The sequence below is a fragment of the Mercurialis annua genome, linkage group LG1-X, assembly GCF_937616625.2.
Source record: "Mercurialis annua linkage group LG1-X, ddMerAnnu1.2, whole genome shotgun sequence".
NCBI lineage: Eukaryota > Viridiplantae > Streptophyta > Magnoliopsida > Malpighiales > Euphorbiaceae > Mercurialis > Mercurialis annua.
The window spans coordinates 64,848,425-64,858,460 of NC_065570.1; the positions used below are offsets into that span (position 1 = coordinate 64,848,425).

The 10,036-nt window shown below is 31.4% G+C and overlaps 1 protein-coding gene across 1 annotated transcript; it reads left to right on the forward strand.

Moving 5' to 3' along the window:
- The first annotated feature begins 1,758 nt into the window (after positions 1–1,758).
- On the forward strand, positions 1,759–7,273 carry LOC126665608 (uncharacterized). Its single transcript, XM_050358446.2, has 4 exons — positions 1,759–1,871; positions 2,004–3,162; positions 4,711–5,381; positions 6,085–7,273. Exons 2-4 carry the CDS (start codon positions 2,042–2,044, stop codon positions 7,104–7,106), a joined length of 2,814 nt encoding a protein of 937 aa, XP_050214403.1. The 5' UTR covers positions 1,759–1,871; positions 2,004–2,041; the 3' UTR covers positions 7,107–7,273.
- Positions 7,274–10,036: the final 2,763 nt, after the last annotated feature.

A 10,036-nucleotide genomic window follows, 5' to 3' on the forward strand; every position in this document is an offset into this window, starting at 1 on the left:
AACCAAATAAGTCTCCACAATTTCGAATAAGGCCCGGATGGAACAATGTGAAACCATTGAGGCATGAAATCTCTGAACGAATAAGCGCAACACCACGCAATCTCAATTCTCTGAATGACGTTTAACCAAATCTTCCTAGCGAAAACACAATGGATGAAAATATGATATTGCGTTTCCAACAAAAATCATCTTTAACCTTTAATATGGCATGATATAGACTAAAATTTAATAATTTCAAATGAGTTTTCTCTAACACCATCTAAAATGTTTTTGCTTTCACTAAAAAAAATTCAAAAGCTATGTATACCCTATTATTAGAAGATACTAATGATATATAAATACTTTGACTTTGACATTTGCAGCATCTAGTTGTTATTTTTTCCCCTTAGTTTTACTTAAATCTCTTGGAATTTGGGTTTTAATGATCTTGATATTAATAAAATAGTAAAAGATAGAGTCTGAAACACCTAAATTTCAGAGCAATTTAAAGTTTTATAATGGGAGTAGTACTAGTAATTAGTACTAAGTAAATAGGTCACAAAGTAGGGAAGAAGAGCAGTGTGCCAAAAACGCAGGGATAGCCCTTTTGTGCGCCATCAAAACCGGCTTTCAAATTATGTCTTTAAGTGCACATACCATAAAATTATTGATACAACTTTTTGAAAATATTGTTTTAATTATTATTTAGTTATGAATAATATAAATTTTAATTTGATTATTTTTATCCTTTTTAATTAATATTTTTGATAAATTTCAATAAAATTTACTAAATTTATCCACAATTAATAAGCTGATTTTTATTTTGAATGTCTCAAATTTTATGTTTATTTTTATTTTTAAAAAATTGATTAACTTGATAAATATATAAAATATATTTAATTGAATTAATTTTAGTCCACTAAATTAAAATAATAATAATTTTAATATAATAACAACAATTAATAATTTTATTGCTAAAAATAGTTTTATATGCATTTTATGAATTATTTTAAATCATTATTTAATAGAAAGTGTATTGGAATGATGAATCAATTATTTATTAATAAAAGTATTATAAGTATTTGATATAAGTTTGATTAAAACTCAATTTTTTTTAGGGTTAATGTCATAAAAATTCACCAAGTTTACACGTTTTCTCATTTTAATCACTTAATTTAAATTTTCTCATTTTCATGCACGAATTACCATTTTTTCTCAAATTCATGAACGATGCTGAAGTGTGACGGCTCCATTGGTGTAATTCGCTGAGGTGTAGGTCATTTTACACCAATGAATGAGTGTCACCTCAGAACCGTGCATGAATTTGAGAAAAAGTGGTAGTTCGTGCATGAAAATGAGAAAATTTAAACTATGTGGTTAAAATGAGAAAACGTGTAAAGTTCGTGATTTTTTTTGACATTAACCCTTTTTTCTAATATGTATATAAGTCAAATAAATTTACTAATTGTGCACGGATATAGTAAAATATTTGATATATGCTAAAAAAAATTCTATTTTATTTATTGAATCATTTTGAAATAAAATAGAGATGAAATCTTGTCGACTTAGAAAAAGGAATTATAACAAAAGAAAAATATTATTTATCCAACTTTAATGTAAAAGGATACTTTATTATCACTAAAACGGTTAAACCATGTGAGCTTTGGTGCATTTTTCATGGGCTTCTATTCTTCAATTATTCTATTTTTTTAGTTATTGAAGTTGTCACTAACCTTTTTGTTTTCATATATAAATACACAAAGCACAAGATCCATTGCAACAACACCCTTTTCCTATATTTCTCTAAAAATCACTCTCTTTTGCCTATTTTTCTTTCATTTCATTGGAACCAAACCAAATTCTTACATTGTCTTCAAAACCCTTTATGTTCGGTTAGTTCTTGCATTATTTTATTTCCATAAATAATTTTTGTTATAATAGTTATTGTCTAATTAACCCTCTATTTTAGGACATGCATAAAATTTTGTGTTTAATTTGATGTTTTTTTTTTACTTTTTTTGCAGGTTTTATCATAACATAGTGTTATAATTGAATTCCTGTGATGGGTTTAATCAGAAACTCAAACTTGAAAAGTGGTGATTATTTGGAAGGGATGTTGAAAGATTATGTTGGTGGTAGGGCAAAATTGAAAAACAATAACAAAACTTCTGCATCAAGTAACAAGATTGTTACCATTCTTACCTGTCTGCAGTTTGCTTTTGCTGTTTATGCAACCTTTTTACTGTATTACATGAGTCCTTCAATAGATTTAAGAACAAAACCTGATTTTATTTGGGCCACAAGAATTGCTCAGCAATGGAAACAATTTATAGTCCCACCTCATGTTCTTGGTAGATATCAAGAATCTTCATCTCTCGTTCAATCTGATCAAATAATCCAAAATATAACTCCGTCCGACGTCTGCGAGCACGAAAAGATCGAATTCGAGCAGAAGAAATCTACGGATACTAAAATGATCAAGCTGAAAAGAGAATTATATGATGAAATCTTGAATTTTCAGAGCACAGAAACACTTTCTGAGCTCATGAAGATGAAATCGAAGTGGGATTTACGGGGCGGTCCGAATAATAATAATACAAAGCCTAAAATCACTGTAATCTTGAATCATTTCAAGAGAAAAACACTTTGTTCACAGATTGATTCATTACTTCACCAAACACTTCCATTTCATCATGTTTGGGTGGTGTCATTCGGTAGCCCTAATGAGGTTTCACTTAAAAGAATTGTGGATAGCTACAATGATTCAAGAATCAGTTTTATTAGCTCAAGTTATGATTTTAAATACTATGGGAGATTTCAATTGGCTCTGCAAACTGAAGCTGATCTTGTTTATATTGTCGATGATGATATGATTCCAGGGAGAAAAATGTTGGAGATTTTGTCACACGTGGCAGGGACTGAAAAGTATCAGAATTCTGTTTTGGGGAGTATTGGGAGAATTTTGCCTTTCAGACAGAAAGATTTTACTTTCCCAAGTTATAGGAAATTTAGATCCAAGGAAGCTGGTCTTTATTTGCCTGATCCTGCTTATGATATTACAGTTGATAAAATTTTGCAGGTTGATTTTCTTTCAAGTTCTTGGTTTCTTTCTGCTGAACTTGTTAAGACATTGTTCATCGAAGCTCCGATGACTTTCTCCACCGGAGAAGATCTGCATCTCAGGTATGTAAATTTCATTATTTTTTAGAGTCAAGTAAGGGTTTAATCGACCAAAAATAGGTCATAGTTTGGTCCAATTGATAAAATTTAACAAATTTAGGGACCTAATTGATAAACAAGTTAATTTCGGTGGTAGTTTATCATTACGTACAAGTTTAGGGGTGATTTGTTATTTTTTTGTGACCTTGATAGTTTAAATAAATCTTGAAGATCTCTAGGAGTTTCGAGTGCATTTTTTTTCAGTACTTGAGCTTCTAAACATAATTTAATATTAATCAATTATTATCCCAAAGAAGTTTTTAAGTATTTTATTTTATGAATTTCTGATTCATTAGAGTTTGACTGTAACAACTACTGAATTTATATTGGGTTGGTAACCTGTTCAGGATTATCTAAACAACTTAATCATATACTACAAAATAATAGGCATACCCTTGAACTTGATTTGGCAAGCATTTTAAGCTATTTTAACTTGCAAGTTCTATATTTTGGCGTTTTATTTTTATTTTATAAAACTATTTTTACCATTATAATTTATTTTTATAAAAATAACGCTTCCTGTTTTATGTTTTAGCATTTCTGTTTTTATTTTGTTTTGGTGCACATAAATTTTAAGCTATTTTCTAATGAAATAAACTTTTAATGGTGTGAATCTTATTAGCCTAGGGGCAAAATGAATGAAGCTAATAAAATATTTTTCTTTTCAAGATGGGCACTATGCTGTTGTGTTTCCACTATAAAGATTTGTGTATATACTAATTTGTCTGTTTTTCATTATTTAATTATCCACAATATATTCATGTTTTAATTTCCTAAAAAAATTCAAGCAACTCAATTTAGCACTTCCTTTTTGAGATTCCTCGTAGCACTATCTGCACATTATTGAGAGCATTAATTTTGGTTATTAGTAGAGAGTTCAAATAAATATATATGTAGAGAGAGAGAGAGAGAGAGAATGAGTGAGTAGTGGTCCATTTTCATGATATAAAATTAGCACATTAACATTGCTAAAATAAAAAATATTAAAAAGCAAATATCCAAATAGCAAAATAAAAAACACTAATAACATAACGGAATTTGTTTTGAACCATAGAGTTTTATGATTCATAAGTGTTATTGAAAATGAAAAAGAAACCGTTAAAATTAGGATTTGAAGAATTTTTTGTGCAAAATAGCATATCAAAATTAGATAAAGGGTCAAATGTAATTTATCCACCAAAATTCAAACAAAACCAAAAAGCACCATGATTTTATTTGATGCACCATGTAAATCCCCAATTTTTCAACTCAGTGACCAAAGTAAATAGAAATTGCAATTTTTTTCAATATGATCATATCGTATAAAATAAAATAGTGGAAGTAAATGTAAATAGAAGTGTGCATTCGGTTCAAAACAAACTAAAATGTTAAGTAATTAGATATTTTAAATCGAACTAAATTGAATTAGTCAATTCGGTTGATTTTATGGTTCAACGTTGTTTCCAGTAAAACTTAACTAGATTTTTATGTCTAAAACCGAACTGAACAAAAAAATTCAATTTTGTTACACAGCTATCAGCTTCAGAAGTACAGAAATGCCGGATCATTCGTACTTCCGGTCGATCCGAACGACAAAGAAACATGGGGTGATAGTGAACACAGATTAGCCTATGTTTCTGAAACCACAGTAATTTTCAAAGACATAGTTCAAGTCAGAGATGATCAGTGGTGGAAAGCACTTTCTAACGGTTACATTACTCAATGGGCTTCAATGTACCCTCAAAAAATTGACGCACTATTTTATGGTCACTCAATTGAAGAAGTTAAGTCATTAGCACCCTTGCTTGAAAAGTTTAGGTCCACAGTTGGCAAAAAAGCTTACATTGTAGTCCCTGGGGGCAAATTTTGCTCCTGTGAAGATGCTACAACTGCTCTACATTGGCCTAAATTGGTATGCAAAGAGAGAAGGTTTAAGATTTTCGATTTGGATATCGGAGCATTGTCGGGCGTATCGGATTCTGATGTTCCGGTAGTTCAAGGAATTTATTCTAGTGTCAAAGGATTGATCAAAATTCATAATCCGAGCGTCGTAATCACGGTGGATGACATTGATGCTAGTGTGAAGAAAGCTTTGAAAATGGCTACGGAGAGTAGTGTTAATGCTACAACTATGATTCTATTGCCTAGAGCTTCCATTTCCAAGGTTCTTTGGATGGCTGACCTGAGATCAACTGCTTTGCCAAGTAAGAACACTCAATTCAATTCAATTCTTCTTTTTAATGAAAATAGATTATAATTATAAAGTTTTGGAGTTTTAAAAAGTGTTTCTGAAAAGGAAAACTGAATTTATATATTGAGAAGTATAGTAAATTTGTCAAATATTAGATGAATAAAAAATTGACAGTTTGTTCCCATAATTTATACTATGTCAATTATATCCAAGTAGAAAATAAAATATATAATTTGATTCCGATAAAAAAAAGTATTTAATTGATAAAAGTAAAATATATTTTACTCCTTTGACTTATTTTTCTGATAAATTTATAATTGAAAACGACTCATAAAGTCTTGAGAAATTATCGAAGTGTGCATGTTATTTTTATTAAAAGTATTTTTTGTTACTCCGATAATACTATAAAAAACATTATATAATTTGTCTCTAAATAAGGAACAATTTTAAAAAAAAAAAAAAACTAAAAACGCTGAATTGTATCTTGTTTCTGGTATTAGACTATTCATTTGCTTCTTAGATATAATATAATTGACTGAAAATGTTGTGGACCAAACTGTAAAAAATTATATGCATAATATATTTGTCAATTTTATGATAGTTGTGAATAGATGAATTCATTTTGTATTCTGAAAATTGAAAATGAAACGAGGACTCGATAAATTTCCGTTGCACCATACTCCGAACTAACAATGTGATTTATATTGTGATTGCAGATTGGAATAAGATGCACATTTCGATCAACATAATCACTCAAAATCGTGCTGGATCTCTATCAAGACTACTAAATTCTCTCCAAAATGCATACTATCCGGGCGATGAAATCCCAATAACTTTCAACATGGACAGCAAAGTGGACGAACCAACCATAAGACTAGTAAGTACATTTAATTGGACTCACGGTCCTAAAACCCTAAGAAGGAGAATCATACAAGGTGGTTTAATCAGAGCCGTTAGCGAAAGTTGGTATCCGTCGTCGGACGATGATTTCGGATTACTACTCGAAGACGATATCGAAGTGTCGCCATTTTATTATCTTTGGATTAAATATGCACTTTTAGCCTATCATTATGATCCTCAGGTTTCATTTCCTGAACTTACTTCAATTTCTTTATACACACCAAGAATAGTTGAAGTTGTTAAAGAGCGACCGAAATGGAATCCGACGGAATTCTTCAAACCGATCCATCCGAACACGCCTTATGTCCATCAACTACCCTGTAGTTGGGGAGCTCTGTTTTTCCCCAAGCTTTGGAGAGAATTTTATGTCTACATGAACATGAGGTTCACCGTAGACGCGAAATCCAACCCGGTTCAGATTCCGAAATCTAGAACTAATGGATGGCAAGCTTCTTGGAAAAAATTCTTGATTGATCTGATGTATCTAAGAGGGTATGTTAGTCTTTATCCGAATTTTCCGAATCAGGCGAGTTTTTCGACGAATCATATGGAACCTGGAGCTCATATTAGTGCAAAAGATAATGTTGTTAAGCATGATAAAGGTGATTTCGAAGTTCCATTATTGCAGGAAGATTTTAGGAATTTTTTACCGAATGGTAAATTACCTTCAGCATCAAAATTACCATCTTTGAACCTCTTTAATCAGCCTGTTTCACTCAAGGGTCTTAAAGCTGCTGGGGCTAAATTGGGACAAGATGTTCTGAAATGTAATAATGTTTCAGAAATTGTGAGCGTTGATCATCAGACAGGGCTGCCGTTTCGCTGCGAGACATTCTGATAAGTTCTTAATTTGCATATCAAATCATTCATTGTTTCTGAGAAAAGATAGATTTTTCTTGTAATGTTATTAAGATGGGATTGTCTCATTTGTATGATGAAAGCCAAAAGTGGCTTCTCTTATTTGTATTCGTAACAAGAAAAGAAAAAAAATGTTTTTTTTTTAAATTTATCTTTTATTTTTGTAAATAAGTTGGGGAAAATTCGTATCTACACCCGACTCATGATACACTATTCTCGTATAAGTGAACTTCATAACTGAAAAACAAGGAGTTCACTGTTGGAGGTTAGGATGGAATGACAAAGATTTCGCTCTCCTTTGTCAGAGATCTCGAATTCGACCTCTGAATATGGAGCAACTTTAAAATACTTTTTGAGAGAGTTCTGTCATCTCAATAAATCTTGTTCAATCCGATTCAAATTAATTGAGACAATGAAACTCTCCGGACATCGAATGTTCTCCTTTATCAAAAATAAAGAGTTATTATGAGAAGGAGTCATGAAGACGCAAAAAAAAATCCCATAATTTGAAATTGAATAATACATTTTACATTCGATTAAAATATTAATTTGCTTCATGAATTTGTATTGTATGCGATAAGCAATTGACATATGGATTTTCTTTTGTGAATGAATCTCTCAATTTTTGTCAATTATATCAAATACATCAATTTTTCTGACTCTATACTATAGGGGTTTATTGAAAAAAGAAATCGTGTTGGCTGATGAAAATTTGAGCTGATTGATAAAATTGACAAGCTTAGATATCTACCAGTTAATAAAAAAAGTAATTTTATTATTAATTGCTTATTGTGTAAGTAATTCAGGGGGCAAATTATTATTCAAAATTTTTTCATCCCTTCAAAATGCAGACATGTTGCATATGCATTGCCTTGGATTTGAAGCCAAAAACACATACTTCTCCCATTAAAATTCTTATTCCTGATCTCCTGCATTATGAGATCAAAATTCATTATTCTAATGACCAGACAGTGTTAATTATTATCAATTGTTACGTTTTATTTTGGGATGTGATTGATCAACAAAATTATAATATGTCCTTTTAGCATTTGCTTACAACAAATATAATTGCTGAACTAAATTATATGTTAGGTAGGACATGTAAGTTTTGTCTAGGCCTAATGGTAAAAAAAACCCAAACCTTTACGATTTGTTGCAATTATATCCAAACTTTTTAATTTTTGTAATAATATCCAAATTGCATTTTTTGTAGCAATAATAGTCAAATTGATGGCTAAACTTGTTGTTTTCAATTAAGATATTAGGCTATTATTATGTTTTGATGTATAATAATATAGTAAAAGTCCCAAAAAATGACAAAAAATTCAAAAAAATTCATATAAAAAGTGCAATTTGGATATTATTGCAACAAAATAATGCAATTTGGATATTATTACAAAAATTAAAAGGTTTGGATATAATTGCAACAAGTCGTAAAAGTTTGGGTTTTTTTTGCCATTAAGCCTTTTGTCTATAGGCTTCAGGCTTGGGAATATTTCCTTATTACATTTCACTAGCATGAAGTGTTAAATGGGGATATTTTTTTTATCTAAACCGGGGTTTATAGGGTATTAGCCTATTAGGGTTCAAATTTGTATGGTTGACAAGTTTTTTTTACACTTTAGTTATTATTTCATTTTTAATAAAATTTATCTTTTTTTAATTTCAAACTTTGCGAGTTTTGTTAGTTAAATCTAAACTTTTAAATTACATCTATAATTAACTTAACTTGTCTCCTAGCACGTCCATCCAGGTTCCCTTATTTTGCGCATGTACTACCATGTCATTGTTGAACCGCTCAATGTATGCCCTTAGTTTCTGCTTCTTTCTATCTACATCGGTACAATTCCTCCGAATTCCTCTTGGGTGGGATTTTTATGATAAACCGCATCGTGAACTTTTGGTTTATTTACTTTCATATTGTGATTGTCCCTTCCCCTAGGCTGTTGAATCAGTCTCACTGAAGATGGTTGGAAACGTCTTGCATAGTAAGGCGTCGACAACGTCCAGAAAGAAAATTTTGTTGTAGAACTTGGTCATGTGGTTCTCTAGGCATTCTATTTCATTGAAGTTGTCAAATTTGGTATTTTGAACCTTTTAGATAGTTTTTCTGACAGGATGCTCGTAGCTAGTGGTGATTTTACTCGTGTTAGACTTCTAGTATTGGTGTGCTCTCTCGCCTTAATTTCTTTTGCTGATTGTATGGCTTTAGCTATCAACCTCTGTAGCTCTATCAAATTTACTCCATCAGTTGCTATCACTAATTGCCTCCCCCTGATCTTCACTAGTGGTAACTTTGCCGGTTCCTTTTTTCTAGATTACGTTGCTGACCGTTACTACCATTATTTCTTGTTTGTTCGTGTCTTTGGTCTGTCACATCAGTCTCGTATTCTCATCATTGTCGATTCTTCCTCCTTATGCTTCCTCTACTTCGCTTTCTTCAGTCCTTCTTGTTGGAGTTTGAGATATTATTATGCTTGTGGCTTCCTCGACCACCATGGCTATGTCTTCACGAAATCGTCTTAAATCGCCGTCGATAGTCTAGTTGATCACTTCCTATAGGGTTGAGTTGGAGCTCTCCTCCCAGCTCGGATTAGGTGTCCCGAACCCCTGGAAGTGGATGGGTGATGATTTTGTTGTTTGTGGTGGGGGCTATCAATGTGTAGGGACTATCGTCGGGCTTTTTTCGGATGTCTTAGGATATGGGTTTTTTTTTATTTATGGGGTTTGGTGGGTTTTTGTTAGTTTCCGTCATTATAGAATCCAATCTCTAACTTTTTTTATCGAAAATGTGTTCCCGCAGACGGTGTCAAATGATGAATCCGGAGAGACGGTTTAGGATGATTCTGGCTATAGTTTCGGAATGAACAGACTGCCTGCGGAAGATAGGTATCAAAAATAGCTAAAGGG